This window comes from Marmota monax, unplaced genomic scaffold, assembly GCF_021218885.2.
Source record: "Marmota monax isolate L192 unplaced genomic scaffold, Marmota_monax_Labrador192_F-V1.1 WCK01_AAM20220418_F8-fsc00038, whole genome shotgun sequence".
NCBI classification, from domain to species: domain Eukaryota; kingdom Metazoa; phylum Chordata; class Mammalia; order Rodentia; family Sciuridae; genus Marmota; species Marmota monax.
This window is the reverse complement of record NW_026692498.1, coordinates 6,802,289-6,816,874: the sequence shown is the minus strand read 5'-3', so window position 1 is coordinate 6,816,874 and position 14,586 is coordinate 6,802,289. Positions and strand designations below refer to the sequence as shown.

The following is a 14,586-nucleotide window of genomic DNA, read 5'->3' as shown; positions in this document are numbered from 1 at the left end:
CGTGAGCCTTTGGGGCCGACTCCCGTGCGAACGCCGGAAGCAGCCATTCTTGGTTTCCGGCAATAGGACAGCGGCGGCCTTGCGACCCGGAAGTGTTCCCATTTTGCGTCGTCGGGGCTCGGCGGCTACCCGGCTCCAGGCGTACGCACCACTATGGGGTCTTCGAAGAAGCACCGCGGAGAGAAAGAGGCGGCCGGGAGCACGGCGGCGGCCGGCACTGGGGGGACCACCGAGCAGCCGCCGCGGCATCGGGAGCACAAGAAACACAAGCACCGGAGTGGCGGTGGCGGCAGCAGTGGCGGTGAACGACGGAAGCGGAGCCGGGAACGTGGGGGCGAGCGCGGGAGCGGGCGGCGCGGGGCCGAAGCCGAGGCCCGCAGCAGCGCGCACGGGCGGGAGCGCAGCCAGGCCGAGCCCTCAGAGCGGCGCGTGAAGCGAGAGAAGCGCGATGATGGCTACGAGGCCGGTGAGGGCGGGGCTTGCGCGGGGGGGCGGGGCGGGGCCCGGGCGCCTGCTTGAAGCTCGCCCGGGGCTCTTTTCACCTGCATTTGTTAAAGGGTGTTGGGATTAAAGGTTGATCCTCTGCACTGAGCCCCGTGAAGACGAACGTCTTCTGTTTTCCTCAGTTGTCTCGCATGACAGGCTTTCAAATAAATGTGTTGGGGGAATAAATGAACGACTGGATGAAGTGGTATCAGTGTGTCCCGAAGCAAGAGAAAACCTGGTGTTGGGAAAATCGCGTAGAGACCTGAGGCAGTAAGGTGGGCGGGGTCTAAATACGGAAGGACCCTGTGCATTATGCTCTGCTCTGCTCTGCTCACGGTAGGGAGCCTAGGATTTGAGTTAGGGAATGGGTCAGATTCATGTTTGTGAAGCCCACTGCATTGAGAACTTGTTCAAAGACAGGACTGGAGGCCCAGGAGTCAGGAGGGCTATAAACCCACCAGTGAGGGCTGATTGTGGTCTAAACCAAGAATTTTGCTAGGAGGGAGTGATTAGTAATGTTAGACTCCACAGGGGATCAAGCAAAACCAAAACTGAAGAAGGAGGCTGGTGACCTTGGAGAGGCTGGGATCCAGGGCCATGTAGAGAGAAAGAGAACTTGGGTATTTAAGAGGAGGTAGGCTATGGGGATAGGGATTCAGGAAAGGATTTGCTCCTAATGGCAGGATGTTCTATCCAGTGGTGTCCAGCTTCTCTACATAGTGTTCAGTGAAGTTCTTTGCTGTTTGTGAGGTGGACAAGGGAGGTCCAACATGCTAAGTTATCAGTGTCCTGAACATGTCACATAGAAGAGTCACCAGTGTTTCTCAACTGCTTGAATTGCATAGAGGACACGGTCATGCTGCAGACAGCCCCTGCTGTGTGGGGAGAAACAGACCCAGAAATGATGGACTGTGCCAGAGTTCATGGCAGAATGGTTAATTCTGATTAGCAATTGAATGGGGCTTCATGAAGGAGGTGGTATTTTGATCTTTGCATTTGGATAGGATTTTTTGTCAAAGAGGGCAAGTCCAGATTAGATTGTTAGATTCCTGACAGTTTAGATTGAAGATACAGAATATACAGAAGTGGAGAGGGAAAAGTGAGGGGTACAGAAATTTGGACCTCTTGGGTCAGGAAAGGAGGATGCATAGAAGAGAGAGAGAGATCTGTCAACGGAAACTTGTATAGAGGAGCTGTTGGGGAGCCCAGAGAGGAAGAAGCTGCTGTTGTCTGGTGTTCAGGAGGCCCAGGTGCTGGTGAGGGGCCCTCATCTTTGACCCTGCAGCTGGAGTCGGTGATGCTGGCTTCTTGGCCCTGTGTTCAGCCCCTGCCATGCCTCTTGTTGTTTCAGCTGCCAGCTCCAAAAGTAGCTCAGGAGATGCCTCATCGCTTAGCATTGAGGAGACCAAGTGAGTACTATTTCCCTTGAGCTTCTGCTTTCTTCTTCTGGGGCAGCCATATTGGATGACATTCTCACACTAAAGTGGGCCAGGTGGAGTTGGAAGGGTCGTATGAATTGTCTTAGCTAAGCGTTTGAGTTATAGAGGGAGGAATTAAGACGCAGGAAAAAGGATGATATTCACTAGTTGGGGACAAGCCAAGACTAGCACCCATATTCCCTGGTAGGGAGACCAGTGCCATTTCCACTATCCAGGGCTGCCCAGGTTAGGGTGTATGTTTAGGATAGGGTTACTCATTCCCACCCTAATTTTTACCTCCTATTTGTCCAAAAATGCATGTGGTGCCCCATTTCTTGTGGGTTTAGTTTGTTTTTGTGGTGTTGGGGTGGAACCCAGAGTATCATGCATACCAGTCAAGTGTTCTTCCACTGGTCTACATCTCCAACCTGACATCCCATTTATTTGGCAGCCCCTAACACTTATATCTCTTGTCCTTAGTAAACTCCGGGCGAAGTTGGGGCTGAAACCCTTGGAGGTCAATGCCGTCAAGAAAGGTAAGTTTAGGGCTGAGGATGGGGTCAAGGGAGGTACAGCGATCATCTGTAAGGGTCTGTGAAGAAAATGGTGTTAGAGTGCAGAGGCAGCAACACTTAGTGGTTGTGTGTGTGTATCTGCCAGAGAGCACAAGGCCTCTCCTTGCTGTAGTGGGGATCTGGTGTGTGGCTTGCTCTGGTTCACCATGGCATCCTCACTCTGGCTGGAAGGTGCTCTTAGTCGGGCTGAGACTTGCACAGTTGCTGCAAACTGACTGGACTGCGTGAGATTGGTTTTTTAATTAAAATAGAACGACATGATTTGAGGAGGTTTGGAAAGTGTAGAGGGTCCTGTCGTTCTTTGTGGGGGACACAGAAGTATGGGGATGGAGCGGGGGCAGGGAGGTGAAGGGTTCTTCCCCTTTCCCTGGCTCCTTCTGGCCCTCTGAGCTGGAAGGGGGCAGGGTGAGTGGCTCCCTCCTCTCCCCACCAGCCATGGGCAGGCATAGCCTCACGTCTGGGCCCCCCTTCCAGAGGCGGGCACCAAGGAGGAGCCCGTGGTGGCCGATGTCATCAACCCCATGGCCATACGACAGCGAGAAGAGCTCCGGGAGAAGCTAGCAGCTGCCAAGGAAAAGCGCCTACTGAATCAAAAGTTGGGGTGAGGGGTCCCAGCCAGGGACAGGCAGAGGAGGCTGCTATTCTTGCTGCCTCATGGGTTGGGGTTGGGCAGCAGGTGGTGAGCTCCCCCAATCCTCACTCCCTTCCCTCCTCAGGAAGATAAAGACACTGGGGGAAGATGACCCCTGGCTGGACGATACTGCAGCCTGGATCGAGAGGAGTCGACAGCTTCAGAAGGAGAAGGATTTGGCAGAGAAGAGGGTGAGCAGCAGGGGAGCTGGGGTGGTTGCTAGGGGCCTCTGGGGGCTGCCAGGTGAGGCTGGAGCCTGGCCCTTGAGAGGTGAGATGGCTCAGAGAGGAGGGGGGCTCATGGTCGGGCCATGAATTATCTGCAGCTTGCCTGCGAGGCCTTCCCTTTTTGTGCTTCCTCTTGTTAGAGACCTGGGTGTTTGCTGGTGATGCTGAATGGCCCGAGGTCACAGGCCACCCCTCTCTGTCCCATAGGCGAAACTGCTGGAGGAGATGGACCAAGAGTTTGGTGTCAGCACTCTGGTGGAGGAGGAGTTTGGGCAGAGGCGACAGGTAAGGCTGCAGCAGCTGGGGAGGGCAGGATGGGGGTGTTGCCACCTTGGTGCTGGGATCTCAGGGTTGGGTGAGTTACAGCTCCTGACTCAGGTGGATCTTCCTCCTTAGGACCTGTACAGTGCCCGGGACCTGCAGGGCCTCACTGTGGAACATGCCATTGATTCCTTCCGAGAAGGGGAGACTGTGATCCTTACCCTCAAGGACAAAGGTGAGCGAGCTGGGTGTTCTGGAGGAGGTCCCAGACACTGCTGAGCCAAGGGCAAGGGTGGGTGGTCACTGCCTCTGCCCTGTCAGGTGTGCTGCAGGAAGAGGAGGATGTGCTGGTGAACGTGAACCTGGTCGATAAGGAGCGGGCAGAGAAGAATGTAGAGCTGCGTAAGAAGAAGCCTGACTACCTGCCCTATGCCGAGGACGAGAGTGTGGATGACCTGGCACAGGCATGCCAGCAGGGTGGTGAACGGGGCAGGGCCTGGGCTGCTGAGGAGATGGGCTTCATGGCTTGTAAGGAGCCACCCTGGGTCCCAATCTGTACCTCTTGCCCTACAGCAAAAACCTCGCTCTGTCCTGGCCAAGTATGACGAGGAGCTGGAAGGCGAGCGGCCACACTCCTTTCGTCTGGAGCAAGGCGGCACCGCCGATGGTCTGCGGGAGCGGGAGCTGGAAGAGATCAGGGCCAAGCTGCGGCTGCAGGCTCAGTCCCTGAGCTCTGTGGGGCCCCGTGTGGCCTCAGAGTACCTGACACCTGAGGAGATGGTGAGCGCCTCTGTGCATCCTACTGGAGTGCAGATTCTTTGTGCCCCTTGGGCTGTGGGCTGCCAGTTTGCACTCGGGGAGGTTGAGCATTGGCACAGGGCTGGGTTCCTAGGTGGTTTGTAAATGGCTGCCCTGGGGAGGAGCTGGGTGTTGACGAACAGAGACTGTTGAGCCAGATGTATCCAAGCTTGTGTTCCGGCTCTGCAATGCAGCCAGCTTGTGTCTTGGGTGAGTCATTTAACTGAACCTGAGGTGCCCATCTGGAGTGGCAATGACAGCAGCCACCTCATGAGGCTACTATGAATAGTGATAATGTTTGCAGATGATAATTTTAGAGGCTCACATGGATTTTGGGCTCAGAGGGATTGTGAACAGAGGCAAACAACAGGTGTGGTTGGTGTCTTGGCTAAAGGGGAAAGAGTCTTGGAGCCGTACTACCAAGGCTTCCAGGCCTGGCTCTCCCACTTAGGAGCTGGGCAACTTTGGGCAGGGTATGTACCCTCTCTGACCTCATTTCTCTCATCTCACAGTAGAGTGCTAATAGCACCCACTTCACATGTGTATATGGGAAGTACTGGGGACAGTGCTTGGCACAGAATAACACTAAAGAAGTAGTTACTGAACTGGGTGTGGTGGCACATACCTGTAATCCAGCAACTCATAAGGCTAAGACAGGAGCATGTCAAGTTCAAGGCCAGCCTTAGCCACTTAGTGAGATCCTGTTAAAACGTAAAAAGAGGGGTTGGGGTTGTGGCTCAGTGGTAGTACACTTGCCTAGCATGCGTGAGGCACTGGGTTCGATTCTCAGCACCACATACAAATAAGTGAAAATAAAAGTCCATCAACAATTTAAAAAATATTTAAAAAAAAAAAAAAAAGTGGGGCTGGGGATGTGGCTCAAGCGGTAGCGCGCTCGCCTGGCATGTGTGTGGTCCGGGTTCGATCCTCAGCACCACATACAAACAAAGATGTTGTGTCCGCCGAAAACTAGAAAATAAATATTAAAAAAATTCTCTCTCTCTTTCATCTCTCTCAAAAAAAAAAAAAGGTAAAAAGAACTGGGGGTGTGGCTCATAGGCAGAGCACTCTGGGTAGTCCCACGTACAACTGAAAAACAGAAAATGGTAGCCGTTATCAAGGTCATGGAGGCCTGCCTTCCACATCTCTCATGTCTCCTCAGGTGACCTTTAAAAAGACCAAGAGGAGGGTGAAGAAAATCCGCAAGAAGGAGAAGGAAGTGATCGTGCGGGCGGACGACTTGCTGCCTCTTGGAGACCAGACTCAAGACGGGGACTTTGGTTCCAGGTGGGTGTGACTGCAGAGGTGGGTGTGAGGCTGGGCTGGCCTGGGCCAGGGCTCACTAGAGGGGCCTCCTCCTCCCAGACTGCGGGGCAGGGGTCGGCGCCGAGTGCCTGAAGTGGAGGAGGTGGCAGCCCCAGAGGATGAGGAGAAGGAGCCTGTGCCCCAGCCCCCGCCATCAGATGACACCCGTGTGGAGAACATGGACATCAGTGACGACGGTGAGGGGCTGGTCAGCAGCAGGTGGGGATGGGTTGGGGACCAAGGAAGTGAAATGAACAGGTGTCCTCCATCTCCCCACCAGAGGACGGAGGAGCTCTGCCTTCGGGGTCTCCGGAGGTGCTGGAGGAGGACGAGGCGGAGCTGGAGCTGCAGAAGCAGCTGGAGAAGGGGCGTCGGCTGCGGCAGCTGCAGCAGCTGCGGGACAGCGGGGAGAAGGTGAGGCCAGTGCCAGCGTGACTGTGACAGCCTGTGCCCGTGAGCACCCACATTTGTGTCAGCACAGGCGGCACTGCGTCCCACAAGGACTCTCCTTGGTGCAGAGCCGGGTCCTGAGCGAGTTTCTGGCCTTGGTGGGGGTGCCCTGCATCGGCTTTCCTTTGCCCACTCTTGGGCACTTGCTATGGGTGGGGCTCTGTTCTCAAGCCTGGGCATCCTTGGCAAGCAGGACAGTCCCAGGGCCCTGTTATTGTGCTGGGGACAGTGGTGACCTTGTGAGCGGAGAGGCAGGCAGTAGTTTCTGATAGTGACGAGAGCTGTGCGGAGTAAAACAAGGTAGCGCGAGGTCAGTGCTCAGAGAGGGCCTATCAGAGGCATCTGAGCTGAGGCCTAGGTAACACAAGGAGATAGAGGGGTGGAGGCTGTGGGACAGCAGATGTCTTCAGAAGTGACCCTGGAGTGCCTGAGGCCTGGGTAGGCTGGGGTAGGGAGCGAGCGAGCAGATAGATGGAGAGCCGAGGTGAGAGGTCAGCAGGGTCAGTTTGTGTGAGCTCTGGAGGCCATAGCCTTCCTAGCCTTCCAGGGCAGTTACATGAGGCCGGCCAGGCAGAAGTAGACATGGTGACAGAATCTCTCAGGAGCTTACTTTCTTGCAGGGGGCTGCAGGGTCAAGGGAGAAGTGAGTCCTTGAAAGAGGAATTGATTAGGTGTGGTATGGGTGGCAGGAGGGACCCTGGAGTGGAGACCAATTGGAAGGTCCAATGTGAGCTGTGGGAATGGCTTGCTTATTGTACCCAGGGAGAATTGGAGGGTCCCGGGTCTCAGTGGCATCACCCCAGAAACTTCTGGGTCTGCCCACAGCTGCTCCCTCCCCCAGGTGGTGGAGATTGTGAAGAAGTTGGAGTCTCGCCAGCGAGGCTGGGAGGAGGAGGAGGATCCTGAGCGAAAGGGGGCCATCGTGTTCAACGCCACCTCCGAGTTCTGCCGCACCCTAGGGGAAATCCCCACCTATGGTCTGGCTGGCAACCGGGAGGAGCAGGAGGAACTCATGGTGGGTCCCATGGCCCCCTCTTCTTGGCTGGCCAGCTCTGCTCTCAGCCACAGGCCTAGTGCTCAGGGGAGGGAGTGGGCAGCCCAGGCTGACCCTAATTTCACACCCCAGGACTTTGAACGGGACGAGGAGCGCTCTGCCAATGGAGGCTCGGAATCGGATGGGGAGGAGAACATCGGCTGGAGCACCGTCAACCTGGATGAGGAGAAGCAGCAGCAGGACGTGAGGATGGGTGTGGGCGGGGGTGTCCCTTGTGCCCCAGAACCCCCACCTCATCCCTAGAGTGGCTCTGAGGCCCAAGGGCTGGCTGGGGTTGGGAGGCTGTCCACAGGGTCCTTGCCTGGTGGGGAGTGACGGGGGCAAGGGGGTAGGAGGAGCCTGTGTGGCTCGCTTATGCCCCACGTGTCCTCCCCAGTTCTCTGCCTCCTCCACCACCATCCTGGATGAGGAGCCCATTGTGAACAGAGGGCTGGCTGCTGCCCTGCTGCTCTGCCAGAACAAAGGTGCGGGCTGGGTGCTGTGGCGGGGAGGCGGGGTGCTGCCTGTGGGTGAGGCAGGTGCAGTGCATGCCTCTGTCCCCCTCTGCTGCCTTTTCCTCAGCCCCAGTGCCATGAATATGGGGCCTTGAATCACTTTAGTTCTGGGCATTCGGTGGCAGCATCTGTCCCTCTGCTGTGCTGTCAGGACTCCGTGTCTCCTCAGGAAGGAGTGAGGCGAGACTGGGGTTAGGTCCCAGCTCTGCCATTTCCTGGGTGAAGGTCTTTGCCTGCGTGTGCAGTGGGCACACTCAGCAGGGCGGAGGCTCTCTAGCACCCACATGCTGGGGCTGCTTCAGGCTGCCTCGGAGCTGGGCCTGTCAAGGGTGTGGGCAGTCTGGAGTCTCATAGCCTCTCTGTCCCCAGGGCTGCTGGAGACCACAGTGCAGAAGGTAGCCCGGGTGAAGGCCCCCAACAAGTCCCTTCCCTCAGCTGTGTATTGCATCGAGGACAAGATGTAAGTGGGCACGCAGGGGTGCAGGCCTTCCCGGAACACGGAGTGGGTGGCCAGTGGTTCATACTGAGCCCCTTTATCTTGCTTCAGGGCCATCGATGACAAGTACAGCCGGCGGGAGGAGTACCGAGGCTTCACCCAGGACTTCAAGGAGAAGGACGGCTACAAGCCTGATGTTAAGATCGAGTATGTGGATGAGACGGGCCGGAAACTCACGCCCAAGGAGGTATGTGCAGGCCCCTTTGCAGATAGGGCCAGGCCAATGGTGACTGGGTCAGGGAAAGGCCAGAGCCCACTGAGGGGCCTGTCTTGCTGCCTCTGACTGGGGTCCTGGTGAGGTGGTAGAGTGACCTGGTGAGATAGGTTTCTGGCTCTTGTGGTCAAGAGTCAGCAATCCCCTCCCACCTGGCACGGGGGTCAGACAGGCACCTCTGTACCTCTTGCCTGCCTACTGCAGCCAAAGCCCCCAGCCCAAGGGCCACCATCCTTGAGGGCGTGTCCAGGCTTCTGCCGTGGCTCTCCACCCCACACTCACTGCGTCCAGCCCTAGCCCCGCGTGGCAGGTCTCACGCCAGGTCCCCTGTTATGCTGAAGTCTGTGCCCTCTCCCCCTCCCCCCCTCCCTGCTGCCAGGCCTAGCCCTGGAGTGCGTGAATCAGCACGCTCTCACCCTATTGGGAAGCTCCTCCCAGGTACAGGTGGCCCTGGCCTCACCTGTAGTCCCTGCAGCTCCTGGCCCATGCCCTGTGTCCCCCAGGCTTTCCGGCAGCTGTCCCACCGCTTCCATGGGAAAGGCTCGGGCAAGATGAAGACAGAACGACGGATGAAGAAGCTGGATGAGGAGGCGGTGGGTGCCCAGGGACGTGCTGCATTTGTGGGTGCTGGTGGTGATATGCCGGGCCTCTTTCTGCCCCTGTGCTAACTGGCCCCTGCCCACAGCTCCTGAAGAAGATGAGCTCCAGTGACACGCCCCTGGGCACCGTGGCTTTGCTCCAAGAGAAGCAGAAGGCCCAGAAGACCCCATACATTGTGCTCAGTGGCAGTGGCAAGAGCATGAACGCGTGAGTGGGAGGTGCATGGGGAGGGGGTGGGGGGACTGCGCCCACTTCCCTGGAGCTTTACACGTCTCTTCTCCCTGCAGGAACACCATCACCAAGTGAAGCTGGCCTCCCCCAAAGCCCCTCCCCAACTTTAATGTTAAATAAAGTTCCCTCCTTATTTTTTCCTCCCTGGTCGTGGTGCAGAGTCCAGGGTTATGCCCAGGAGGAGGGGTAGGTGGTACTCTCAGGCAGCCTGGGCCTCTTGTTCCTCATCAGCTGTGTAACTCAGGCAAGTGGCTGAACCTCTCTGAGCCTCAATTCTGCCTTTTGTAAGTCAAAACAGCTCTGCTTCATAGGATTTCATGTGCAGATTCAGTGAGCTCATTCATTCACTCATTCCCTTGGAATTTGGGCATGAGCAAGATAGGACAGATCCCTGAACACGTGAGACTCAGAGTCTGGCCTCTCTGCCAGTTGACACCCAGTCATCAGATGGCACAACTAACTGAACAGAGATAACAGAGAACAACTAGTCTGGATCCTTGAAGATGATCCTTTACCTGCCTTGGCCCCAGCCAGCTAGGGAAACCAGTGTGTACCCTGCCCTCTCCACCTGTGGTGGCACAGGTCCTGCTATGGAGATGCCCTCATGCCTTCTTGGTGGATACTTCCTGATATGACGTGGAAGGTGTTCTAGAGACTTGGTTCCCCTGGCATCTCCAGGACTGCTTGAGCCACTGCCCTGTAATCTCCCCAGTTAGACAGTTTGCAGGGTGGCCCAGGCCTGCCCAGCGCAGTGGGATAGGGATTGAGTTCTGTACAGGGTGGAGGGGCCACTACCTGTGTCCGCCCTCCTTGGCTGCCTCAGTCTGTGAAGGTGAGGGCCATCCCAGCTGCACCTTGTCCAGGGCCAGGTCGGCTGAGCCAAGGCACTTGAAGACTTGTCCGGCACAGCTGCACCAGGAGAGGTAGGGCTCCTGCTGGGAGGGAGCTCTTGGGGCAGCCTGAGCCATCAACAAGATACTTGAGAGCCCAGCATATGTGGACAGTGACCCAGCTGCTACCTCAGGCATCAGAGAAAGTGGGTGTCCTGCTCCCTATCCCCCAGATACATTCCAGATGGGTCACAGATTTTAAAATAAAAGAATGAAACCAAAAAAATAAATTGAAGGAAATGGTGAACTTTAAAATATAATCTTGGAGTGGGAGAATGTAAGGGACAAAACCCAGTTGCCTTAAAATAAACTATTAGTGTTGGACAATGTGATTTCTGTGTTGTAAAGACCACAAAGCAGGCAGGCCACTTTTTTCACTCTAGTTTGAACTCATTCTGATTTACTTTTCCCTTTGGCTGTGCCCTCAAGGTAGGTGCCTGCGGGGTGCACTTGTTGGGTCTAGGACTCGGGGAATCAGTCCTTTCTCTCAAAACTGCATGCGGTGCTTCCAGTGTTGGGACCGACAATCTGGTACGTCTGGCTGGCTGTTGAAGCTCGTGCCTTATTTGCAGGAAATGGACCAATAGGCTGCTTTATCCCAGGCCTGGTCTAGAGCCAAGATGGCTCCATAGTAGAACTTTCTGGCTCTATCCGTGGCCACTGGGCAGATTAAATGGCAAGTCAGGGAACAGAAGGGCTCCCTAAGACACCTGAGGGGCTCCAAGCTGGTGCAGTCTGCTTGCTTCCTCTCTGCATCCTGTGGCTCTCAGGCTGAGGACTTACTCTTTTGTTATGTATTCTCACCTACTCCCTAGGCTGTGCCCAGCCCAGGTGCCCCAATAGGAGGGGCTACCAAGTGCCCTAGAGGCCTGTGCACCCAGGTCAGGTAGGACTCAGCTTTGCTGCTCAGTGGTTGGGCAAGGCCAGCAGTACTTCCCCTGACCCTCAGGCTCCTGGGCCCAATGATGCTAGAGTGCCAGCCTCAGGGATGATGGTCCCTTGGGCAGGGATGCCAGGTGAGCCCAACAGGCACTGATGTCAGATGTCTTTTCCATTTACTACTGTTTGTCCTTGGGCAAGTTACTCAGTCTCTGTAAAATGGAGTCCATGAGCCCAGATTTCTAGGGCTGGTGAAAGGCATGGTTGAGAAATCCATCTCTTAAACATTGGCTGCTGGCCTGCATAACCAGAGGAGCCAAACTAAGGCTTCCAGGGCGCGTGGGGCTAAGGCCCAAGGGATGGGTAACCCTTGAACAGGGCATGACCAGATGGGGTGGGAGGAAACCTAGCTCCTGCCTCCCCCATGGTACCTCACAGAGGGCAGGAAGTTGGGGGGGCTCGGCCACACCACATAACACCCCTCTCTGTTCTCATGAGCCATCTGGGCATGGTGAGGGGAACCCCTGGACAGGCTGGCTGTCCAACACTGGTGTGGCCTTTGTTCTGAGTGAGAGCAGGCCTTGTCCACTTTGCTCTGAGATCCTGCCCAGGTGCCCCAGATCTTAAAGCCCCAAAGCTGTATTCCAGCTCCATTGGTCAGCTGTGGCCCATTCTGTATTCCTTTCTGGTTAAGAGAGATTTTTTTAGTCAGCTTTTTTTACTGCTGTGACCAAAAGACCTGACAATTTTAGGAGGAAAACTTATTGAGATCTCAGTCCATAAAGTGTCAGAAAAGTGTGGTAGAGGAAAGTGGCCAGGATGTGGTCACCATGAAGCAGAGAATGAGAGCTCCCCTCACCACAGACAAAATGTATATCCCAAAGGCACACCCCCAGTGATCCACCTCCTCCAGTCACACCCTACCTGCCTCCAATTAATACCCAGTTAATCCTTATCAGACTGATTAGTTTAAGGCTCTCACAACCCAATCAGTTCACCTCTAATCTTTCTTGCATTGTCTTACACATGAGCTTTTGGAGGGACACCTCATAGCTAAAACCATAACAGATACTTAAAATATATAAACAGATGAATGTAATGCCAGCTGGGATTTACTATATAATCACTCCAGCATAAATAAATAAGAAAAATATGGAGGGGCAGGGATATTAGGCAAGACTAGCAAGATGTCGATAGACTTAACACTGGGTGATAGGCACGAGGGATTCATTATTACATTCCATCTATTTCTGAGTTATTTTGAATTTTTTCCATTAAGAAACTTTGCTTAAATAGAAGAAAAATGTGTTGGCTTAGCAACAGAAGAGCGTACAGATGTTCAGTGAAAGGTGTGAACAAGAATGTTTACAAGAGCATGTTATAACAGCTGCCATCTCCGTCAATGGAAGGATAAAGAAATGGTGGATGTTCACATGTAGCAGAACAAATTCATGGATGAATCTCACAGACACAGTACGGCAGTAAAGAAGCCAGACATGAAACTACACACTGTCTGCTTCCGTTCAGTATAGGAATAGGCAAAATTATTTCTACTATTAGAAATCAGAACAGAACAGTGCTTGGGACATAAAGAGCAAAAAGGCAGCCACCTGACCTTCCTAAGATCCCATGAGTTATCTAAAATGATCTAGAAAATTTCTTTTCTACTTAAACAACAACTTTCATATAGAACTAATATTTCTATTTGTCCTGCTTTCTATTGTTTTTCTCCTTTTTGAATAATTATTGTTTTCCCCTCTAGTGCTGGAGCTGGAACCCAGAACCTTGTTCGCATGCTAGGCAAGCACTTTGCTCCTGAACTACATCCCAGCTCTGTTTTTTTTTAAATGATCGAGTTTTTTTTTTAAATATATATAATATTATATATATACATATATAATATAAAAATATATATTTTAGTTGTAGGTGGACATAATATCTTTATTTTTATTTATTTATTTTTTTATGTGGTGCTGAGGATTGAACCCAGAGCCTCACACATGCTCGGCGAGTGCTCTACCACTGAGCCACAACCCCGGCCTGTTTTTGATGTTTCTTTTTACTTTCTTGGAAGTTCTACACCTGTGTCTATTCTTTGAAGCTTTCCCTTAACATTTTAACATGTGCATAAACAAAGCATAAACTTAATTCTGTTTCCCTTTAAGCCATAGGGAAGGCTTTGGATCCCTTTAATTATAGTTGCCCCTTCTGGTTTTAGATAATTTTATTATCCAGTATTTTTTGTTGGCTTTTAAAAAATATATTTATTTAGTTATCTATTTGTTACCAGGAGTGTTTAACCACTGAGCCATATTCCCAGCCCTTTTTATTTATTTATGTATTTGAATCAGGGTCTCACTAAGTTCTTAAGGCCTTACTAAGTTGAGGCTGGTTTTGAACTTGTGATCCTCCTGCCTAAGCTCCCAAGCTGCTGGGATTACAGGCTTGTGCCACTGCACTAAGAACTATCCCCAAGTCAGCCATCACTGCCATCATCATCAATTCATGTTTTTATTAAGAAGCCTCTCTTCTCCTAACTGAGGCACACACCCGTCATCCTAGCAACTCATGAGGCTGAGGCAGAATGACCATAAATTGGAGGCCAGCCTGGGCAACTTGGTGAAACCCTGTCTTAAAAGGGCTGGGGATGTAACAGTGGTGAAGTGCCCCTGGTTCAATCCCTAGGACAAAACAAAACAAAACAAATAAAAACAGCAGTAGCAGTCTCTCTAGCCACTTTCCTTCTCTGAGTTCATCTTTTATCAAAGTCCCACTGTTGCTCAATCTGAGTGTCCTTTCTTGTGCTGGGTGGCCATCCCAATCATGGGGCTGTGATGAGTTTCAAAGCTGCTTCATCACCCAAACTTCTCTGAGGTCCAAATATTCCCAAGACAGAGTTGGCCTCAATTAAGGCCTCTACTCCAGCCAGCTGGGCTCAGTCCTTCCTGCAACCCCCATGTTCTCTTCCCTGAACTCTGGGCACACCTCATGCTGTCCACTCCTGCAGTTTCTCAGAGTCCCTCAGACTGCCATTCCAGGCCTGGAGGCCTCTAGCCCTACCTTTCTAGTTTCCTTCCTCCCTGACACAATGCCTGCTTTTTCTCAGACCCTGGAACTTTTCCTCCGGGTTGGGTGGAGGGCACAGAGAGAAACAAAATAGCCCTTCTGTGCCAATATGTGCTCTGCCTTGGGAAGGTTTTAAGGAAGGGTCCCCCAAATCATTGATTTGTCAGCTCTGGCCACAATAAGAGGGGGAACAAGAAAGCTGAGGGCAGATGGTCAGCACTTCCTGCCGAAGCCCTCTCAGCAAGGCAGGTGTGGGTAGAGACGGCAAATAGACCTTGATGGCCAATGCCAGCCTATGGCAGACATAAAGCAGCTGGGGGACCCATGTGGAAAAGGATGGCACTTGGGGACTTCAGAGAGGAGACCAGTGAGGAGAGGCAGGGAAAACAGAAGTCCAAGAGCTTCAGGGGGCTGTCAGAAGGAACTGCTGAAACAGTGTGGTGAGAAGGCCTGGGGACAGGGAGGACCACTTCAGAGATGGCAGTTGGTGGGTCTTCCCCCCGACACACAC

At 53.4% G+C, this 14,586-nt stretch overlaps 1 protein-coding gene across 2 annotated transcripts; it reads left to right on the top strand.

Annotated features, from left to right (window-relative positions):
- The first annotated feature begins 71 nt into the window (after positions 1 to 71).
- Sart1 (spliceosome associated factor 1, recruiter of U4/U6.U5 tri-snRNP) lies at positions 72 to 9,380 on the top strand. Of its 2 annotated transcripts, XM_046445197.2 has the most exons (20): positions 72 to 466; positions 1,838 to 1,895; positions 2,385 to 2,440; positions 2,954 to 3,080; positions 3,196 to 3,301; positions 3,545 to 3,622; positions 3,734 to 3,833; positions 3,920 to 4,062; positions 4,172 to 4,378; positions 5,559 to 5,683; positions 5,762 to 5,898; positions 5,982 to 6,115; positions 6,993 to 7,166; positions 7,278 to 7,388; positions 7,582 to 7,669; positions 8,069 to 8,159; positions 8,247 to 8,382; positions 8,913 to 9,002; positions 9,095 to 9,216; positions 9,297 to 9,380. In XM_046445197.2, the coding sequence occupies exons 1-20, from the start codon at positions 154 to 156 to the stop codon at positions 9,313 to 9,315; spliced, it is 2,415 nt and encodes an 804-aa protein (XP_046301153.1). In that variant the 5' UTR covers positions 72 to 153; the 3' UTR covers positions 9,316 to 9,380. The 2 variants fall into 2 exon arrangements, with proteins under 2 accessions (XP_046301153.1, XP_046301154.1); XM_046445198.2 differs by lacking the exons at positions 72 to 466; positions 1,838 to 1,895 and having other exon boundaries at positions 2,410 to 2,440; positions 2,913 to 3,080.
- Positions 9,381 to 14,586: the final 5,206 nt, after the last annotated feature.